We start from the raw sequence: 22795 nt of genomic DNA on the forward strand, positions 1-22795 counted from the left end.
CGAGATCAACAGCAGATCGAGATCTTTGGCCTGAACTTGTGCTGACCACCGCAGTATGATTTGTACAACGTTCAATAAAGGTATCATTGACCGTATTGAATAACCCCTGTTTTGCTATGAAAGTCCCCATCTTGTAGGGCAAACCGTATGTGCGTCCAACTGCGTACATCAATGAAGCATGCATCACGCAGCATTCCCGGTTTGATTTCTACGCCACGCACACGCACACGCACAGACGCCATGCTGTAGGTCATATATATTTGAACGGTGACATCATATTCAATATGGTCTATTGACCCATTTCACCTGACGTCATCATCAGAAAAATCTTGAATGAGCCATACTGGTGGGCAACTTCACTGCGCGTTTTCTTATATGCATAGAGTATGCTGTGCGTTATGCAGTGAAGTGCGCATTTTAGGCGACGCGGCGTTAATACACGTAAACTTAACTGCCCACCAACATGGTGAGCGTGGCATCAGTCGCCGTGTGTGACTCGCGTGCAAGGGGTCAATACAAAAAAATAAAGTGCTGGAGTAAAAATTCATCAAAGAAAGACAACTTTTATTTTTTTACATAACAAATTAATGCATGAAGAAAGAGAGAAATCACAAGACCCTTTGACAAAACCAAATAAAATCCCCAAAGAAAAATAATTGTAACCAAACTGAGTTGGACGAAATAATAGTCTGGTGCCATGTGCAATGAATGTTAGCATTCATTACTAATATTGGAAACAGGGAACATGACCAAGATGGTGATAGCGTGATAAAGGTCTATAACTACCTTCTTCAGAGTTATCTAAGATGTAGGTGAGTAACGCAATGATGAGTTTTATGTCAACTCTCTCATCATCGAAGCTGTGATGGTACGCCTGGAGTAACTCCTTGTCCTCGGCAGTGATGTCGGAACTGTCCTCGATAAGATCGGTCTCAAAATCGGTCTCTGTCTGAGTGTTGGTGCTGTAGATGCAACAATTAAACACATTGTGTTCAATCGAAAGTCATTTAAACAGCGCTAAAATCAAACTTTTGCTCTAAGGCTTAAAGATAATGATGGTAGAAAGCTTCCTTTAAAATATTACTTGCTGAGGCAAACATTATTCAAGCATGTACAACAGATTTACGTGACTCTCTTTATTTAAAATTACTCTGTGATTTTCACCTTTTTCCCCCAAAAACTAGACGACCAATAAAGCTGAAACTTCTACAGGTAAATTGTATTACATCTAAATACATGTGTCACAGTAAGTAGGGATTCATGTCATGGCCAAAACCTTGATCTACAAAAGCTATCACACCCTTTAAGCCTAGAGTACATTGAAACAATGGGACACCTGTTTCAATTTTGCTGATGGAATAATAGTAAATCAACAATATAATATTTGATGTTTGGGACACAACCAGGGCTATGTCTCTCTTCTTATCTTTCAGTGAAATCTGAAAGAGGAATGAGGTAAATGAAAAACCCTGAAAGCAGGAGAACAAAAGCCTGACAAATCACAGGCCTTTCTAAACTCACATGTGAGCCTGAAGAACTTCTATAACATCAGTCTGGTTGAATTTCTTGGCCCAGTCTATTGCAGTCCTGTGAAAACAAAAGATACACCATCATCACATTACTGGATACTCTGCTATAAGAAACATCTCTCAAAGATGTTCCTTGGCGTGCCGTGGCCGAGCGGCTAAGAGAAAGGGACTCAAGGTGTGGTGTCATGGCACTTGCGACCTTTAGCAAAATACTTGACCAAAATTTGGATGGGACATTAAGCCGGAGGTCCGGTGTACCGGGATTGGTAGTGTTCTAAACAACACAGCAAGCACCCTTGTTTTCTCAGGCTTGCAAGCTACAGTGATTAAGTTCAGTTATTATTACTGTTTTATTGTAAAAAAAACATCTGTTTGTTGCAGTCCAGAGACTGAAATAAAATACCGATTTACATTTGTATACAAAAATTCTAAAAAGCACAGGAGAATATTTAAACAAAAAAAACATTGCAAGTTTAAAAGCGAAAGTCAAAAGAGACAGTATGAGAACTAAAATTAGATAAAACAAAGACAATAAGTTATGAGATATCTTTTGTTTTATTACCAGGTGTACATAATTATAATAATAATAGGATTTGTTGATAGTAGATAAAGCACATTGAATTCAAGTGAATGAGGAAACAAAATATTAAATCATGATAGTTAAAGGCACTAGACACGTTTGGCAGTTGTCAAAGATCACTTTTCTCACTTGCTGTATCCCAACATACATGCATAAAATAACAAACCTGTGCAAACTTTGGCTCATTTGGTCATCCAAATGGAAAGAATATAGTGAAAGAAAAACCACCTTTGCTGCTCAAAATTTGTGCGCTTTCAAATGCCTGTAAAATATTTTATCTCTCTCAAAAACTACGATACCTCAGAGGGAGCCATTTCCTGCAAAGTTTTTAAACAACAGTTCTTGTAACCACGGTAAGTTTGTATGCTATATAATAATAATTTGGGAGGCTAATCACCCTTACTTGCAGTTAAGAGCTGAATTGTGAAGGACGCAGCTACAACGTGTTCAAGAAGCAGGCATGCAAGGGCGCCTTTGGCTGCCAGCCACATCAACCCATTATGACCACGGAGCACAGCCAAAGATCAAAAGTGTTTGATTGCTAATGTTTTGTTGGAGTCATAACCAAATTGTCCAGTGCCTTTAAATAAATTATCAAAATCTTCTTTTCATACATTTCTGAGAAACTTACATGTCATTTGAAGCTCTCTTTGTAGCATTAGCTCCTAAGCTTAGCAATCTCTCTACGATTTCTACATTGCCTCTACCTGCTGCAAGCATTAGGGCGGTAGCGCTGGTCTCAGCGTGGGCATAGTCAGCTATTTAAAAAAAAACACACCGAAGAAACAATTTGAAAAGATCTTTTCAGTGAAAGTTTGGTCCAAACAGAAAGTGGGCTGTGAAAATCCTGGTTCACTGATTCTGTGTCCTTCAATGAGACACTCTACCATAATCGTTTTGTCTTTCCGACATACATAGTATTCAACGATATGTGGGTTTTTTAGGGATACTTTAACTTTCTTTATAACTTCTTGAACCAGTGACGCATCTAATTTACAGCAGTTTGGGTGCTCCAATACAGGAGGGTTACCTCCTCTGGTTGCTACCCCCATTTGTACTAACTTAGTTTTTATACCTTTATTTATTTACTTGTAACCGTTATTCCTGTAATTTTGTTGTTGTACAAATGGAAATAAAACAAACAAACAAACAAACAAACAAACAAACAAACAAACAAACAAACAAACAAACAAACAAACAAACATACATAATAGGGAACAAGTTTCCATATCAGGGTGATATACAATTTTTTTCAATCAGAACATGAAAAGATTGGTTTATTTTTAGAAATTTTGAATAAGGGAGAGTTGGCAGCATTCAACATAAGATGTTAAATTGTAGGCTGACAAAGTTAACACATCATTATAAAGGACAAGTGAATAGTCTAACAGTAGGAGGGTTGACTGTGTATTGTGTAGATGCATACACCACAGGATATCATCGTGCAGGCTGGCATATAGTTTACATATCAATCAAAACCACAGTACGTCTGCTCAGAACTATAGGCTCCTTAGTGCAATTTGTATGGATTTCTTAAAAATGCCTTTGCACATTTTGGAGCTCGTAAAATGGGGTTTATTGGCAAAAAGAAATATTGTTTTCTATGTAAAACATTATTTTTTTATTTGGATAAATGTTTCTAAAATTGATATGCATTTTTCGTTTAGAGTACTTTTGATCAAGACAAATATAAAATTGTCATTAACGACCTTATGACTCGAGTACATGTAGATGATAGTGGATCCCTAAGGATAAGGTAAGCTTTTGCAAAATCCTTTGTTTCATCACAAGAAATAATAAGAAGTAACAACTCTATCTGTTGCGTTGCTCACCACTGACGTTCTCCTCCAGTACAAGATGCATGAGTTGCGCAAACGCCTCCTCGGTGCCTTTCAGCCAGCAGTCACCGAGGGCGCTATCCATGTCCTTCTGCAACCAATCTGGCATGTCTGCTACATCCACAGATGCCTGTTTGAAATTAAAACAAAATATATAAATGAATAAAGAAGAATAAACAATCACTGATAAATTTCTTTGTATTTTTTTATGGTGTAGATTTTCCCAGAAATTTTTTTTTGTGCTACCAAAGTTTTTATTTTTTTAAAGAGATTTTGCTGGTTGCCAAGTTACCTGTTAGAATTACACATAAAAAAAACGCAAGAAAACCGCATGACTGGGTGAATTTAACTCAATTTTTGGGTGAACGAAGATAAATTTACTGGAACAGGATTTTAAGGTATGACCTTTGAATTAGCGCTAGGGTGCGATCCCTGGTTATACAGCAGTTTAAGATTTAACAGCTTCTGGCGGCACAATCAAACAATGACGATGACTTAATAGGAAGACTGCCATCATAGGGCTCGAGACCTCAGTTGGAAAAGCGCCGGCAAATTACTTGCGTTCAAATCCTGCTCTACCTTGTAACTGGCGTTGTACAATGTAGCTAGACCAATTTTTAGTGGTAGAATCCAATTTAGTCTACCAAGGGCGAGTGGTTCAACAAAATTATTCATGCTTATCTATGGTGCCATCATCCCATTCTACAAGTGCATTCTGAGTGAAATCTGTGTTGGTTCTGGGCCGGCCCGTCTGGCACTGCCCACCGCGGCTACAACACAGCTTGTACCATTACACTTACATCAAGCAATGCCTTGTTGGAGTTCGAACCCCCGCCCAGCCCGGTTGCAGAGAGGTCCCTGGTTATTTTACCGACTCCATCCTCATTCCTTGAAGCAGCTCCTTTGACTACGCTGGGCTCTTCATACCACTCATTCAGCTGACTCTGCTGTTTAGCCACTGAAAATATGGATTCCTTAATAGTTAATTGAAATAATAATAACAACAAATTCTCAATGCTCTTTACATTAGTGCCCTGGTCATGGGGCCAATAAAATCTGTCTAATGTTTCTCAGCTCCCTTGGGAGTATACAGCCCTGAGCTGCCTGTAAGGCGCTTGTGGCAATTCATACCCAATATCAACCTCTACCCTCGCAGGTACCCATTTATACACCTGGGTAAAGAGAAGCAACTATTTATAGTAAAGTATCTTGCTCAAGAACACAAGTGTCACGACCGGGACCACACTCCGGTGAATCAGCACCAGAACTTGAATTCGATGCTCTTAACCACTCAGCCATGACACTCTAATTGCAATGGACACTATTGGAAATTACTCAAACTAATTGTTAGCACTCTAAAAATTACTTATTAATGAGCAATGGGGAGCTGTTGATAGTATAAAACATTGTGAGAAACGGCTCCCTTTGTAGTAATAATAAAATATGTAACACAGTGCATTGTTGCAATAATACTTACACTTGGACTTTTCCTTGATGAATGTCTGCATTCTATCGTTAGTGTACCCCGTGCTGTCATCAATGAGAGTAAAAAGAAAGTAAGAAAGTTAGAAAGTGTGGGTACTACAAGGCAGACCTGATACTACATAAAGGCATGGAAAGGTAACAGAAGGTAAAAGCACTCCTTGCAATTGGTCATTTGGATTCAACCATTAGGCCATCAGAAACAAAATGTATGTTTGGTGCAACCTGAACAATTCTAAAAATGTGGTCGTCCTGATTTTTACTTGCAAAAAAAGAGGTTTCCGGCCTAATGTTTTGACTCTAGCAGAGTCTTTCTCGAAGGCTAAGTAACAACACAACAATCAGCCTTCATAAAAGACTATGCTAGGGTTGAAATGTCAGGTCGTTAACCTTTTTTTTTTGCATTTATACCATCAGCCCTTTTGGTGGGTAAGTTGTTTGCAACAGCTAATTATATTTTCTGATTTTTACTTGTAACATGTGTAACAAAAAGTTCATACAAGTTACCGAAGAAAAAATTGATGCGGATTTAAACAAATTATGATAACTTACCATTTTAGTGCATCCTCAAGAAAGAGTTCCTCCACTTCAAAGATTTTACCAGGAACTGCGAGAAAAATGGAAACAATCACATTGCCTTTGTTTGTTTTTACAGGGCTCCCTGAGTAATGCAGACAGCTATCCATTTTATGTTATTTTCACAAAGATTATTCTTAAATTGTACGAACCCGAAACCAGAGGGCAGTTGTTGAAGTATCGAACGAAGAGCTCCGTATCCAGAGCGGCACTCATGAGGATGACTTTTAAATGCTTCAATCTGACCATGACCTCTCGCAGTTGGATCAGTAGGAAATCACAGAAGCGGTCTCGTTCATGTATCTCATCCTAATAAATGCACACATGAATTATTCATAAACTAAGAGAAAAGGACACAACTACTCTTAATAATAATAATGATACCGATAATAATACACAGTTCTTGGGGTGTAATGGCCGAGTGGATGGTGACACCAGATTCAATCTCTGGGGTAGAGTGCTCACCCACCCATAGTGTTAAAGCCATTGGACACTTTCGGTAAACAGTAATGTCCAAGGCTCGCACTTCGTTTATCACAACTTCTGTATAAAATAACAAACCTGTGAAAATTTAGGCTCAATCAGTAATCGGAGTCAGGAGAAAATAACGGGAAAACCCACCCTTGTTGCGCACGTTTCGTGTGTCATGACATGTGTTTAAACTGTTAAAATAAATCCGTAATTCTCGATATCGAAAATTGGTACTGTTTTAATGTTTTCTCAAAAAGTAAAGCATTTCATGGAATAATAATTCAAGAGAAGTCTTTCACTATTACCTTCTGTAAACCCTGTAAGTTATTTGTAAATCTGTGAACTTAAAAAAAAAATCTGCATCAAAAGTGTCCAATGGTTCTAAGAATCTTATAGGTGCGTGTTAAGTTTGTAGACAAACTGAATCACAACAAATACTAATGGCCTCACTTCTTTACCCTTTGAGATTTTTTGTCATTTAGCCTCCTAGGGTCGAAACATCAGGCCCCAAACTTGGGCGGCTAGTGCAACTAGCATCAAAGTCGCCACGACTACTACAGAAATAGTCAGACTACCTGCTTGAACCAGACGATTCACGACAACATAATTTACAATTAAACACAATCAAACATCAGTGGCACAATCCTTCCAGCGTGAACTTTACTATATTGAGCCTGCGACAAACAATATCCCTTAATGCATCTTGGGAATTCAAAATTGGTCGTGACTAGTGTTAAAGTCGCAACTATATGAGGTGCGATTAGACGAGTAGTAAATTTCACTAGTCGCCCAGGCCTAGTCAGGCCATTAAAAATTATTTGCACTTATAACAAAGCAGTTAAAAAACACTCAATTCCCTTTTCTCACAAATTGAATAGTAAAACACCCTCCTTTGTCTGCGATAACAGTTTGTACGAACATCTTACCACGATAATGTGTGTGACAGACTGCAGTGCATTATCACCTGCCATCAATGTCCGAAGCAGAACTCCATTGGTGCAGAACGTCAACACTGTCTTAGGTGAGACCCTGTCATGTAAATAAAGGCAGATTCAAAATAAACAGCATAAAAAAACCATTGTGGAAATCGTTCTGTGAATGATGCAATTCTCACATCAAGGCTAGAGAACTATTACACAATTAGATCCCGACTGCTTCAAGTGAATGGTTAAAACTGTGACTCCCTACAAACTCCTGGAGCATTCTTTTATCCTGTTTCCAGCTCAAATGTCCGATTCATATTTCCTGCCAATGCGAGCACCACAAACTTGCAACAAAAATTGTGTCGCATTCCCAGGAAGTATGCAACCAGGCTAAAGAAAGTTGTAAAGATGCCCAATCTTCTTACCAGTCTATGGGCCCATATCATAGAGTTGCTAAAACACAAATTGTGGCTAAGCACAAAAAAAGGTTCACAGCAAAACTGCCATGTCATAAGTACAATTTGTGACTGGTATCCTGCTCATTATTGCTTAGCAGGGATTTTTTACGAAATTTTCCGCTCAATGAAATTGGGCCAAGATGGCACTGCAGAGTGCAAAGTTAACCATACAGACACCTCAAATGTAAGTAAGTTTCACAGACGCCTTACCTGCTCTCCAGTCTGATCTGATACCCAACAGCTTGGCCGATACTTTCCCCTCTCTCTGCAGCGACCCTCTCAGCAATAGACAAAGCAGACAGTCTACGAGGCTGAGTGCACAGGATACGACAACTCTGCTTCTGCTGGAAAGACTCGTCTAGGATGAACTGCGGAATCTGCAGGTAGGAAGAGAGATCACAAGTTATGACTAATGTTTCTATTACAAAATTAATATTCTTTATCCCGATGCAAATTTAACATCTATTAAATCGTTGCAGAACCCGCGGCTAAAACATAGGATTTGAACTGCCACTAGCTACCAGGCAATTCTGGTGGTCTAGTTGTAAGACACTGCTCAAGGGTTGTTGGTTCGAATCCCACCCGAGTGATGCTTGTAATTCTTTTGTTTAAAGACTCTGGACACTACTGGTAATTGTCAAAGACCAGTCTTCTAACTTGGTGTATCTCAACATATGCATAAAAGAACAAACCTGTGAAAATTTGAGATCCATTGGTCGTCAGACTTTTGAGATAACTACGAAAGAAAAAACAACCTTGTCACACAAAGTTGTGTGCTTTCAGATGCTTGATTTCGAGACCTCAAATTCTAAACTTGAGGTCCTGAAATCAAATTCGTTTAAAATTACTTCTTTCTCAAAAACTACGTCACTTCAGAGGGAGCCGCTTCTCACAATGTTTTATACTATCTACCTCTCCCCATTACTCGTTACCAAGTAAGGTTTTATGCTAATAATTATTTTGAGTAATTACCAAAAGTGTCCACTGCCTTTAAAGGACTCGGGAAAGTACTGAGTATACAGTGCTAACACACATCGGTGCAAGGGAAAAAACAAAACTAATATATTTCAAAATTCTTCTTCTCGTGTATAAATTAAGTTGTTCTTAAACTTGAACTTGAACTTTGAGTCCTGAGCATGCACCAAACCATGGCCCAGTTTCATAAAGTCTGTAAGCACAAAAACTTGCCAAGCACAGAATAGCATCGCTTTAGCAATAAAGGTTTCTAGCCAAATTTAGATTAAGTTGGCCATGGCTGGTGCCACACTAAATGCTTGTCAAAGCGATTTATCAAGCAGTATTTTCTTCTTAACAGTTTCAATTCAATTCAAGAATACAGCTTCATGAAATTGAGACAAGACACTATAAACACAGTACCTGAGTTGTCTTTCCCGATCCAGTCTCTCCAGAGATCATGACGACTCTATGTCGATTGATGGTTTGCATGATCTCATCCTTCATCAAGTACACCGGGAGCGTCTGTCGGAACGAGTCAAGATCGGAGCCTGCCCTCTTTGCTGGGGTTTGCGCAATGCCGTTGTTCAGCCGACCAGTGGTTTTTGGTGTTTCTCTGGGTTGTCCACCTGCAAAAAAAAAATACATTAAAGGCTGTGGACACTATTGGTAATTGCTCAAAATTAACCTAAAACCTTGCTTTATACACAAAAAACTTTGCTTAGCAAAAAAAGGCTACCAGGCCGAATACCGTAATTGCCAGTCATTTTTTCCTTAGCCAAGATTTTTTATAAGCAGAATTTTCTGCTAAACAGCTTTTTTAAACTTGGACCTCCCAAAACTTCTAATTTGATTCGATTAGGACAAAATGCCTAACAAATATTTGCTGAAATTTGCAAGGAAAACCTAAACTATTATTATTGATTGAGTGAAGAAAACAAGATAACAGTATTTGTAAATGTTAGTGTTCTGACCAGGTACACCGTAGCGTCTTCTCTCCATCCTAGGCTGAAGCTCTAACCTCTCTCTCTGGTTGACTGGGAAGCGTTGGAGTAGACCGTGGGACTCATTACGCGAATCCCGGGTGAGATCAAACGTTGCTATGCTGCCTTGTTTATTCTTCTCCTTCTTGAACAGGGTCAAGTATCGACTGGCTCCTTTGCTGTAAGAAAGCAAAGATAAACAAAAATATTATTTTGTTTTTACCCTAGTAAAAAAAATGCTCATGCAGTTCATAGAACTTGGGAAAGTACCAAGTATACCTTGCTTAAAGGCAGTGGACACTGTTGCTCAATATAATTATTAGAACAAGACTTACTTGGTAATGAGTAATGGGCAGAGGTTGATAGTATAAAACATTGTGAGAAACAGCTGAAGTGACGTAGTTTTTGAGAAAGAAGTAATTTTCCACAAACTTGATTTTGAAACCTCAGAATAGATTTTGAGGTCTCGAAATCAAGCATCTGAAAGCACACAACTTCGTGTGACAAGCGTGTTTTTTCTTACATATATCTCGCAATTTTGACGACCAATTGAGCTCAAATTTTCACAGGTTTGTATTTTATGCATATGTTGAGATACACCAAATGAGAAGACTTGTCTTTGAAAATTACCAATAGTATCCAGTGTCTTTAAATACACACTGGTGAGGGTAAAAGCCAAACTATATTCTTCATCTTCATTACATACAAAAATAAACATCTACTAAATAATTGTGGGACCTGTTGCTAGGGAATCAAACTGCCTCTAGCTGTCCGGCTAGCTTGCAATGCAAGCGTCGTGGGTTTGAATCCCACCAGAGTGATAAGCCTGTGAATTCTTTTTAAACTGAACTTGCTTTTTTTTACACTTTTTTTTTTTTATGCAAATCGCCAGACACACAAGGCCTGAAGGCCACTGCAAGGTGTGGGCTACAATTAATTTTTTCCAGAGGCTGTTGCCACCTGCTCCTAGGGCTGAAACAGGGTTACACCACCCCCCAGTCCATATGGATGTAGGCTTGGGTATCATCAACCTGAATACTTGTAAATCTGTAAGTTTCAACATACCCTTTGCTTTTAGACTTCAGTCCAAAATTTTGGGCCAGGCCATGAATGTAGGCTCTCTCTGTGTTGTTCAAAGAAGACGGAAACTCTAGCTCTGAAGAAAAAGGGACAAAAAGTTCAAGGTAATATGTAATAGTGTAGAGATTTTTATTTTATTTTATGTAATAAGTAGAAATGAAATTTGTGAAATTCTGTGTGTTATACGATGCACGTAAAAGCACTCATAACAGAAGTGATTTTTCTCGTCGTTTCTGGCAGTGGCTGCCGAGTGCACAAAAAAGCACCTTGTTAACCCTAATGAGGTGTTACTTAAACTGTTCTCAGAATTTCCAATGCAAGTGCCCATTGCAAAATGATCTCGTCTTCTCCAACATGATATTCCAGGCCAATGTATTGAATGATCAGACAGTATAGGAAAAAATGACATACCTTTTTTAGTCTCATTATGTCTAAATTCTTGAATAGCGATATTGACCGATATCTTGATTTCTTCACCCACGAGAACCTCCTTGGGATTGTTCCTCTTGCCCTTGTAGTTCTTCGGCATGTTGCTAGGGTTGATGTCTCCTCCACCGTCAATAGGAAAACCACCTCCAAAAGTGGGAGAGTCAGTCGAGCTGCAAAGAGACGACAGCTGGCCGGGCGGAAACAAGTGGGACTGCTGACTGAAATTCCTGTAAATTATACAGAATGATGAATAAGAAGATCTATGCTTTGTTTTCACAACTTTGTTTTAATGTCATGTTTTAAACTGCAAAATGTACATTATCCCATGCAGCATCCTGCCAGCCAGCAACATTAAGCAGCATCCAGCAACCGATGCCAGTATTCTCCAGGAGTCCTGAATGTTGAGTCGTTAACAATCCGTTCTTTTCACATCCACCACTACTCAGAAGGGATATTCACATGGTGTTACCGCAAACCTCTCTTTAGTTCATGTAGTTATACATCCATCACCTAAAGTTTCAACTTCTTCATTTCTTGCAATAATATGTTGATTATTAAATTTTTATTTGCTCAGTGGTAGCTCAAAGGTTCTGGTTTGGGCCAATACCTTGTTTTATGTGTACGTACTACACTCAGCCCCCGTTCAGGTTAGTTCAGCTAAAGAAAACATTCAACTTCAATCTACACTACAGATAAGTCTAGCTGACCATTTTTTGGACAGAGTTCTATTTTCCCTCGGCTTCGCCTCGGGAAAATCGAACACTCCGGGAATCACCTCGGGAGTCATAGTTTTAAACATAGCACTCAAAGCAGTCAATATTTGTATACTAGTATTACTATATAGTACAGAGCTATTGGCTCACTCACTCTGCCATCTGCTGGACAAGCTGAAGTACAATACAAATCAAATTCAAAGAATACACACTGCACACACAGACAGACCCTAGTAGTATGATTGAAAGTTATAAATTTGGGGAGATTTGGTTCCCAACAAGAGGAAGAAAAAAAAACGATTTGTGATAATGATAAAACTATATAAAAACGGGCTGGGACAGTAGGAGGGTTCTACTATCCTGGTGTCATGTGTTTTCAGTAGGATAACAGGAAAATTGTTCACAATCAAAAACTAAATTTTTTTTTTCCAAATCATCTATCCAATTTTTTAACAATAACCATTTCACTTCATGGTGTGTTGAAATTTTTAAAGTTTTGGTTTTACGTTGCGAGAGACAGTCCGCCATTAACAGTGCTTATGCATGCACGACATTGGAGCAACGTCATATGTTTTCACACCTTTCATTGGTTGGTATGTTATTGAATATTCAGAAGCTAGTATGGCGTGCAAAATAAATAAAAAATATTATTCAATTACTACTTAACAAATTTAATGAAAACTTTGTCCTAAGGCATTTATGGCTACTATATTAGAATCCAGAGATATCATAAGGCATGAAAGTAAAACACCCCACCCCCTTGATGCACGACACTTCATAACAATCTTTTTTCCCCCATTTTAGACCAGTACCAGTAATGTTTGGTTTCAGGAGATAAGAAACCAATCTATGATATTTTCTCTTTAATGTAGACTTAATAATTATTACGCTTATCAGAATTTATTACAGTATGCAGTAAATCAACAACAAAAAATTGTTGTCATTTTCACTTAAAATATTTTAATATTTTCCCCACATTTGCACACCATAGAATCCAAAATAGTAACCACCTCATGTGATCCATCTAGTGACTAAAACAGAATGAAACTCAATTTAGCAGATAGTAATTTTGTTTTGAACTTTCGAGGTTGGATGATGTTTCTTTGACTCATTTGAATGTTGGCATAATAATGCACTAGTGATTAGTACCAAAAATGAATCATTTAATAAATGTTTGAGCATAACCAACGACAGGAAACTTTATTCTCAGCAAGAAAATACAGACCGTGAGTAAACTGCATAGCTTCTGTCACCGGTGCAGCTTGCACAACTTTGCGGTAAACGGGAATAAAAGTTGGGGACCGAAAATATATGAGGGTCGATAACATATGACGCCACGATACTACTAGCTAGGAAAATAAAATGTTGTGCTGAAGTGGTTTGTTAATTTTTTTGAAGATGGAGCTGTCATGGCTGTACGAAGTGGAGAAACACCGACCATGCACCGACACACATGACACACACAGCACAGTTTGGTGGATCGTCTACTTCATATTCCCAGCATGCGTCGGAATCGAGAATTTACACTCTCCTCGATATTCTTCTTCTTGTCAATCATTGCAATCAAAATGTCAAAATGGTTAATATATCCTCTGCTTACCAGTTTTCACGCTATTATGCCTTTTTCTTTGAATTGGAAAAAAAATAATGATGCCATATCAACCGATGCCCTAATTATCTTCATTTGTTAATACGAAGTATGCAAACATGTATTAAAACTTGATGGACATTAAAATATTCACACCACACACTGATCTTGGATGACTTCAACTGGCCCCATTTGTTTTGAGTTTTTCCTGTTTTCACAGCAAACGAGAAAGTATGGTTTCCAGGTGAAGCCATACATGGAAGAAACATCTGCAGTGACTACAAGTGTTCTTTGAGACTCTGTGTATGACTGTATAGCCAGCAGTTGCCTTCATTTTATTCACAATATTTTTTATTAATTTTTTTAAATTACCATGGTAACTTGCAAAAAATAAAAAATAAAATAAAAAAAATATAAAAAGTGTGGATAATTACTGGCTTCAAAATCTGATTTCTATTAATTTTTTTTTCTATTTTTTTTTCTTAATATTTATAATAAAGCGTATAAATAAACAGTGATAATTGAATCAACAAGCTGACGTTTAAATTTTAATATAAATAATAGTATTGATTCGAGGGTTACAAAATAAAAATCTCAAAAAATATTAGAAAATGATATAAAATAAGGCACATGGCTTCTTTAAGCCTCGGTATTTTTTTTCAAGAATGCTCAGCAAAACATTCAGTCACATGATTTTGATCATCATGAATTGTGAATTGAAATAGCGTTTGTTAAAAGTTTTTCGGTGGGCAAATATTTTTATATGGCCTCAACATTATGACATATTTTTGTACCTTGTAGAAATGCCTAAAATACCAAACTTTTTGCATTTACAAGTGCAAATGACCAGTGGAGCCTTACGTGTCTCTAAGTTTTGGTCAAGGGAGAGGAGACTCTTTGCTTGGCAAATAAAACCACACAATTTTAATCTAGGGACTGTTTACATCGCGCACAGAGAGGTGAAAGATTTGCCACGATTTCAGGGACACCTCGAAAACAGGACCTCCTAGTCCTACGATAAAATATAATAATTATAATACAACCCATTTCTTGTTGCAACTCAACTAAGCAAATTAAAGTTAACTTAAAATACCTGTGGATGCAAACTTCCAAAGCTACTTCCAGTGCAGTTAACCATCTATGATCTACACCATCCGGTATTGCTCATACATTGACAGAAATCTCAGAGTCAGACAACCAAGCGACATTCATTTTTGACACTTATTTTGTACGCGTAATATTTGCCGCCCTCAAGCGACAACTTGTTTTCGTCATTGAAAAGGTGAAAGTTTTTGAACTTTATTTACTTGCTAAAATAGAAGTACGAATTCTCAAACAAAAGTATACACATTTTCTATACATTTACCTGCTTTCCTCTTCCAGCGTTAATCGACACTGCACATTGTTAGACCTTAAATTTGTTGAATTTCCCCGATCAAGTTGAAATGCCATTGTTGTGTGACAGGAAATACAAAAAAGTTCACTAAAAAGTTTGAAGTAAAATATTTACAATCTGGTCCCGTTCTAATAAAAAAATCGATGGTTTGATGTAGTGTACAAGCACTTCGAAAGAGGAACATAGGGTGCCAGCTTTAAATGGAAGCGCGGCGGGTTGACCTTTTTTTTCCTTCCGGAAACATTTTGCTATAATGTTTATTAATATTAATTTACAGAAGGATTTTATAGAATTAACTGTCGAATGGAGTATATTAAATTTTTTAAGAAATGTAAATCAGATTGCCCATGAGCTAACCATTTTTATTGCAATCTTGTCAGAGTACGCGCATGCGCAAGATACAAGGTCAGCAAACTTTGATAAACGGACATGTCATCACGACATGACAAAGTACCCAGATTGAAACAGCAACTTTTGAGATTGAATGCCCCCCACCACCTTCCCGCCAAACCACAACTTGGCCAGAACAACAACAATGTGTGAAATACCACTTGCCTGGGTGTACAGGCCCTCTCAACAAACCCATGGGCACTTGGGCAGCGCAAGATAAAGAGCACTGGACTACTGGTTATAAGAATTGACCTGGATCCAAGTTCAATTTGCAGTTGACCCGGTACACTGATCATACGTGTGTCAGCTTGACTTGGGATGATCTCAAGACCTAGAATGAGAGTTTGAATCACAAAACTATATTCCTTGTCAAACTGACCCCGGAAATAATGCCAGCCTCAGAGTTGTTTATGTGGGATTGGGTTTGCTCTAATCATGGAGGTATAACTGATCAAACTCATGCCTCTCAACAAGAAGTTGATGACCACACCTACATGGTGTACAACAAGTGTCCTGATCAAAGGCTAGAATGAGCTAAGTATTGGTCTCGAGACGGTAGCTAGCTTCGCTTGAATCACAAAAATTACAGTTCTGTCGGTGTCGCCTATTTATTTTTAAAGGCAGTGGACACTATTGGTAATTGTCAAAGACTAGCCTTCACAGTTGGTGTGATGCATAAAATAACAAACCTGTGAAAATTTGAGCTCAATCGGTCATCAAAGTTGCGAGATAATAATGAAAGAAGAAAACACCCTTGTCACACGAAGTTGTATGCGTTTTTTGGTTGATTTCGAGACCTCAAGTTCTAAACTTGAGGTCTCGAAATCAAAATAAATCGTGAAAAATTACTTCTTTCTCCAAAACTATGGCACTTCAGAGGGAGCGGTTTCTCACAATGTTTTACACCACCAACCTTTCCCCATTACTTGTCACCAAGAAAGGTTTTATGCGAATAATTATTTTAAGTAATTACCAATAGTGTCCAACTTCTTGTCGTTCCAAAATGTGGCCTATGCAAAGTAAACAGCGCCCTCTGTTGGTTAGATCCTGTACATCGTACGTGCCATAACAACCTGTTGACGCCGTCTGAAAGTTCACCCACAATCTCAGAGGGGTCATCTCGTACCTATTGAAAGTTGTGTTTGTTTTCCCGTTCGATCCAATCGATGCAGTGCGAAATAGAGCCACTTCACTCAGTTCATATATGCTCAGTTTGTTGTTCGTGAATCAGAACTCCGTGATGGGGGACTTTGGTTCATGATGGAACTGTGTGATTACGGTGTACATTTTGTAGCCATTTTGTTACAGTGTGAGTTGTTGCAGTGACTGAATGGTTACGGGCCCGGGCTTACAGAGTGCAATACCTTGTGCGCATTGTTTTCTTCTCCAAAATAGTAGGGTCTTGTTTTAGAGAGATAGGCCTACAATGAGAAACGCTCTTGTAAAACCGACGCTAGAGAATGGCTCATGAAAAAAACCTTTAAAACATCATAACAACATTAGACCTGTCATTTCGAAACACTGGTGATGACCACACGGTAAATATTGTGTCAACTCTGTGGTCTAGTGTTGAGTCTCCAAGGGGAATTCCAGCTCTGCATCCAGCCTGTGTTCCGCATGCGCGATGTGCCACACAGATGTGAGTAAGTCAATTCAATGGTTTCGGGAGGATTTTGCTATGTATGCCACCGTTTTCTGTTTTTTTTTTTTTTTTTTTTTTTGGGGGGGGGGTATTTTACAAGCTAAATTACCTATTCATAGCTCAAAAAGGTAGTTTTTACTTGACGTAATTTATAATCGCTCTAACGAAGATGACCTTCCACCTTTAAAAAAAATAATAACAATACAGATTCACCCATTGTCACGAAGGCACGATTGATGGAATCAGCCTATAATCGTATCGCCAATCCGCCTGGTTGATTTTGCTGAACGGAAAGACACTGTGGGAAGTAAAAGGTGGTTCCCACAGCGGGGTTCCTATTTATTCGGCGCTTTTCGGTCATTCATCAAAATCAACAGGCAGTAATTGTGATTGTTCACGCAGGAAAAACACAATAAAACCTAGCCCTGGCGGCTTTACACTTTCGATACTGTGTATGGCCTACAGAAGAGAAGAGTCCTATAAATAGGGCTAAATAAAACCTTAAATTTACAACAAGAAGAGTGTTGAGACTGCTCCTCAGTTTTTCTCTCTTTTTTCTCTCTCGAATCTACGACTTTATAGTGAACGTTATCAAGCTGGTCTTTGCTCTGATTGACGAGCTAGAAAAGGGGTCACTTTGCTCTCCCAAACATGTTTTTGGATTTGTCGCAGCAGAACGTGCGGCATGACCTTATAAAATAATTATTTTGAAACTTGTTTAATTAACGTTTGTAACACCTACGATTTTGTTTGACTCACTATTCTTGATCACAGCATTCAATTAAGATTGCTGTTTTTTGATGTGTTGGATGGAAATAGTGCTACACTAACTTTGTATGACCTAGGCAGTGGTCACTACTGGTAAATTGCTCAAAATAATTGTTAGCATAAAACCTTACTTGGTAACAAGTAAAGGGAGAGGTTGGTAGCCGCGGCTCCCTCTGAAGTGGAGTAGTTTTCGAGAAAGGAGTAATTTTCCACGAATTTGATTTCGAGACCTCAGATTTATAATTATGTTGAGGTCTCGAAATCAAACATCTGGGTGTTTTTTATTTTCGATTACCGATTGCGCCCAAATTTTCATAGGTTTTTAATTGTATGCATAGTTGAGAAGACTGTCAAGATCATTAAAGTTTTGTGTGCTTCTTTTGTGCGACTCAAAATATAAACGTACACGGGTGTACACTAAACTCACCCGGTTGTAGAAGAAAGCTTCCCCTAATATTATTTGTCTGAGGTGCTCAAAGAGACAAAAATAATTACTTTTGTAAAACATTGCTCTGTGATTTTAATCTTTTTCCCCTCAAAATCTTGACGATTAAATAATGAAGCTGTCCTACAGGTAAATACAAACATCTTTATTGACAGTAAGTATAGGGATTCGTGCCACGGCCCAACACTTGATCTACTTGGCTTAGGCCTATATAAGCCAACACAGCCCTAATAATTATTTTAAATTAATGTACCAGAACCAATCTTGTCCCTCTTTTCCCCCCAAACTGCAGGAAACACTTCGATATGAAATGACAGATTCACCATAGGGTTGAGCCCACCCTTGCTATGCCTTCCGGCTCCTGCCTTGGGATAGGCCTATGCAAGAATGTCAACACAGTATCTAGATAAATCAGGTACAAAAAATGAGGACTAAACATTGGGTGGTTTTAAAACGTAGCGGGTCCAGAAAAACTTGTATTTTTTTCAGTAAAAAAAAGGCAAAATCTATATTCTGTTATGCTCATGTTCATGTCACTTAAGCAGTGACCAATGCTCAACAATTTTCTGCTAAGCAAAAAAAAAGCAAGAATGTTACACGTGGCTATCTTGGTTAGTAACATATTTCTGGTAAACAGAAATAAGCAACTCTAGCATCCCCTCCAAAACTGGCAAATTCCGTTTGCACAATGCCAGACAATTTTCTACACAAAACTCTTCATTTCTTTGTTCGAAGAACGCATTGTTCGAAAAACCTATTTATTTTTCGAAGAACGTATGTAAAAGAGCCAAGTCCACTTTGATAAGGTTTTCATGCATAATAAGCAAAGAAAAATAGCTCAATGCAACGTCTATTGTGAGCTTATGGATAATGGATTGGAAACTGTGTGGTTTCGTGCAGCAAATTTCGTTTCCAACCGTAAGATGAAACTTCTAATGGTTTTTTCCCAGGGTTGTGTTTTCTTCACGGACGGCGATGGGACGAATCCCCAGCCGCAAGCCAGCCTTCGGGTTGCATCAAAGGAAACACATCTATCCGTGAAGCACTGCAGGATTTCTACACGAGAAAGGTAGAAGTACCTGAACACATAGCCGAACTGCGTAAAGCCAAACTCGACCAAATCTTGCCCGGTCTACTTGCCAGAGTCCAGAGAAACACGTCACGAGTCAGGTGTCTTGACGCTATCTACGTTGGAAGTACAGTAGAGGACTTGGTCATCCGGGGCCATGCTGATTACAATGTTATTGTGCCGCTGTCTATTGTAGGGACGATCACGCCTGTTTCGGCGGGAAAACCTGAGCAGTTTGTGTTGAGACTCCCCCGCCTTTTCAACATCAAGGAGGTGAACGAAGACCGCTGGGCTGGTTGGAGGGGCGAACGGGACTTTCTCTGTCCTACCTTGGCAAATAAAATGTTCCTCAAGTTCATCAAAAAGTGGCACGAAGTCAGGCAACACAGTGACACGGTAGTTAATGCAAATTCTGGCGTGAAAACTTCCCCAGTACGAGTAGTGACATCACTCGGGGCTGACGCCACGAGTGAAAATACAGCAGTTACCATTGAAATAATTCCAGGGATTGTACTAGGAAAGAAGAGCGCTGATACACGGCGTCTTTTCATCGCTAAAGATTTTTGCGGGAAAGAAATTTCGGCCACAGATGATCCGGTTTGGACGCAGGTAAGCTACGAGAGCGAGAGGGCGCTCTTGCTCAAAGTGAATCGTGCAGACGGGAGCTGCAGAGCGCGGGCTTTGAAAATCCTCAAAACATTACGGTCCAAAGATGACACATTGGCACATCTCACCTCCTACCAGATGAAGCACGCCCTCTTACACCTGTGCGACGAGCAAGTTGATCAGTCTCGATGGCAAAGACGAACCATAGAACACTGTTTCGCTGAAATACTTTGCAAATTGACCGACTTCATTTCGAGAAGAGAACTGCCGCATTTTTTCGTCAGCAATTTGAATCTCCTGGAGGACATTCCTGAGAGGACGTTGGCCAAAGTAGGGAGCCGTTTGAGGGTATTGTCTAAACGCGAAAAGGAACTCGGAAGACTACTCAGCAAGGAGTGAAAAACGATCATTTTGCCAAATAAAAAATTGCAATAAGGCAAACAGACTTCTGAATGAAACAAGCTTGCCTGAGCAGATTTAGTCATGTATTTGTCTTTTTCTTGGGGTTTTTCGGCCAATATTTTTAATTCCCGGCTTCTATTCAATTTAGTTGTACCGGCATTCACAAATCAAAATCAGTTTCTGTCCAAACGTGAAAAGGAAATTGGTAAACTTCTGAGCAAGGAGTGAATAATGCTAATTGACAAATAAAATATTGTGATAAGCAAACAGACTTGTGTGAAACCAGCTGGACTGACAGCGTGTGTTTGTCTTTATATAGGTTGGCTATTTTAAACACTACTCGGCTCAATCAGTTTCGTTGAAAACTAATTCTCTGTTGCACCAGCATTCAACACGACGGAAGTCGATCACGGAGGAGCAAAAATACAGGAGGAAGTCGATCACGGAGGAGCAAAAATACAGGAGCAAAGTTCCCTCATTGACTTGTGATTTCCTTCCCTCATCGTCAAAACAAGCGGTGATCTCACAATCGCGCGACAGTTGTCTGGCTGCCTGTGCACGACGTACGGAATATTGTTCTTTAGGCAGAAATCGGTGATGTTCTGGGCACAGATATAAGCGTTTTTGTCATCCTGGATAAACTTAAAGTGCTCCTCGATTTCCAGGAGGTCGCATTTGTCTGTTGGAAAAAAATAAATATAAAGCACCTCAAAACAAACACCCAAACACATGCCCAATTTAATAAACACACAGCATCCTCGATAACTAAAACCCCACGAGAGGCAGTGGAGAATGGTGGGAAAAGAAAACTTTATGGCCCTTTTTGAATCTACCGTTTCGGCTTCAGCTTCGGGCTCCGTTTTCTCTCATCTGGAGCCCCTGACCACACACGCAAAGTACGCACAATCGTCGGAACAACCGCATGGCCAAGCTAGCCTGCTGAGCCGAATAGCACCAATACGCTCTCTCTAAATCTTGTGAAGGGTTTGCAATTTTATTGGTATTTACCTGTCTCTATAGACTAGCTAACAAGATGCCTCCTGGCTCCATGTCTATCGTAGAGGTACTATAGCAAAGATTCCATTTCCAGTTCGTATAAAGACTAAACAGTGCACTGATAAAGTGGAACTTAGTCTCGTCCCCTGCACCACAGCATGCCACCGCGTACTGCGAGAGAGTCTTGGTGTGCCAGTGGTTCTCGACCCCGTCGAACTCGGCCTCCCTGCTATTGATGAGTTCCTTATAGAGGTCGAGTTGGACGTGGCTTAGATCCACTGTGTAGACAACATCCGGGAACTTGGTGAGGAGCTTTGTGGTTATTAGTTACTCTCGATGTATCCTAGAATATCATTGGAATGAATAAATAAAACATTTTCAAACATAAGAGTTTAATTGCTTATGAACAATAAAAACAAATTAATTGAGTTATGTCTTTTCATGTCAAAATGTGTGGTGTATTTCGGATTTTCGAACGACGCGTCGTTCGAAAATCCTAAATACGCTTGAAGTGTGGCTGCACAGCGCTGGAAAACACGTCGGACCGGACCACTTTGCAAACTGACCCCAATCTTTAGTTGTTTTGCTGCATCCAGCAGCAATCACCTGGTCAACTTTGACGGAAAATTGCAAGAAAATCACTTTATTTCGAAGCGTATAAACTCACGACTTGGACTTGCATGTACTTGCACGTACGTGTGTTTGATGTTAGATCCAGGCAAAGTCTGCCTCGAATGACAAAAGGGGTAGGCGGAGTCACCCTTAGCAACTTGAGCTAATTTTTAAACAAACATCGTTACAAACAATTACTCAAAAAGTTATTTTGTTGTTCATAAACATTACTCTATATAATGTTCGAAGGAAAAAAAATTATATTTCCAGGTGACTTTAAGGTCACCTGGAAGTGGTATTTTTTCAAAATAAAGCTTTTGTCACTAATATAAGTGTTTTGATGAGTGGAATGTGAATAAACAGTTAACTAAGGTTTTAAAAAATCAGTTCTTATGTTACTCAAAAATTTAAGAGTAGACCCCGACCCGAGAGGGCGCTGTTCGTGACGTCAATCGAGGCAGACTTTGCCTGTAATGCGTAGAGTAAACACAATTGCAAAGTACATGTACGGACCAAGTCGTGAGTTTGTACGTTTAAAAAAAAAAAAAAATGTTTTTTTTTCCGGCAATGCCGATCAGGTGTATTGCTGCTGAATGCAGAAAAACACTTTTTGAAATGTACCAACTCACGACTTGGACGTACATGTACTTTGCACGTGTATTTACTACACGCATTGCAGGCAAAGTCTGCCTCGATTGATGTCACAAAAGGGGTAGGCGGAGTCAGCCCCCCAAACAACTTTATATATTCTTTAAACGTATAAATCGTGACAAACAATTACTAAAAAAATTGTTTTAATGTTCGTAAACATATACTCTTATGTTTGAAAGAAAAAAAAAATATATTTCCAGGTGACTTTAATAAT

The 22795-nt window shown here is 39.0% G+C and overlaps 2 protein-coding genes across 5 annotated transcripts in view; one reads left to right on the forward strand and one right to left on the reverse strand.

Annotated features, from left to right (window-relative positions):
- The window catches only part of LOC139941539 (3'-5' RNA helicase YTHDC2-like), a 32509-nt gene extending 17408 nt beyond the window's left edge, over window positions 1–15101 (reverse strand). For 2 of the 3 annotated variants that reach the window (XM_071938084.1, XM_071938083.1), the window contains exons 1-15: window positions 14971–15101; window positions 11286–11530; window positions 10860–10950; window positions 9786–9973; window positions 9235–9440; window positions 8068–8234; window positions 7403–7505; window positions 6158–6314; window positions 5982–6036; window positions 5425–5477; window positions 4748–4905; window positions 3942–4077; window positions 2741–2867; window positions 1522–1587; window positions 787–962 (exon numbers count right to left, since the gene is read on the reverse strand). In XM_071938084.1, coding sequence (XP_071794185.1) covers window positions 787–962; window positions 1522–1587; window positions 2741–2867; window positions 3942–4077; window positions 4748–4905; window positions 5425–5477; window positions 5982–6036; window positions 6158–6314; window positions 7403–7505; window positions 8068–8234; window positions 9235–9440; window positions 9786–9973; window positions 10860–10950; window positions 11286–11530; window positions 14971–15056 — 2014 coding nt within the window. In that variant the 5' untranslated portion in view covers window positions 15057–15101. Of the gene's footprint in view, window positions 1–786; window positions 963–1521; window positions 1588–2740; window positions 2868–3941; window positions 4078–4747; window positions 4906–5424; window positions 5478–5981; window positions 6037–6157; window positions 6315–7402; window positions 7506–8067; window positions 8235–9234; window positions 9441–9785; window positions 9974–10859; window positions 10951–11285; window positions 11531–14697; window positions 14833–14970 lie in introns of those variants that run through there. The other variant, XM_071938085.1, reaches the window with a different exon arrangement.
- A 1404-nt stretch (window positions 15102–16505) lies between these two features.
- On the forward strand, window positions 16506–22428 carry LOC139941405 (cyclic GMP-AMP synthase-like). 2 transcript variants are annotated; one of them, XM_071937879.1, is made up of 3 exons: window positions 16506–17033; window positions 18538–18660; window positions 19196–22428. In XM_071937879.1, exons 2-3 carry the CDS (start codon window positions 18633–18635, stop codon window positions 20317–20319), a joined length of 1152 nt encoding a protein of 383 aa, XP_071793980.1. In that variant the 5' UTR covers window positions 16506–17033; window positions 18538–18632; the 3' UTR covers window positions 20320–22428. The 2 variants fall into 2 exon arrangements, with proteins under 2 accessions (XP_071793980.1, XP_071793979.1); XM_071937878.1 differs by having other exon boundaries at window positions 16506–17029.
- The last annotated feature ends 367 nt before the right edge of the window (window positions 22429–22795 follow it).

This window comes from Asterias amurensis, chromosome 9 (genome assembly GCF_032118995.1).
Source record: "Asterias amurensis chromosome 9, ASM3211899v1".
NCBI lineage: Eukaryota > Metazoa > Echinodermata > Asteroidea > Forcipulatida > Asteriidae > Asterias > Asterias amurensis.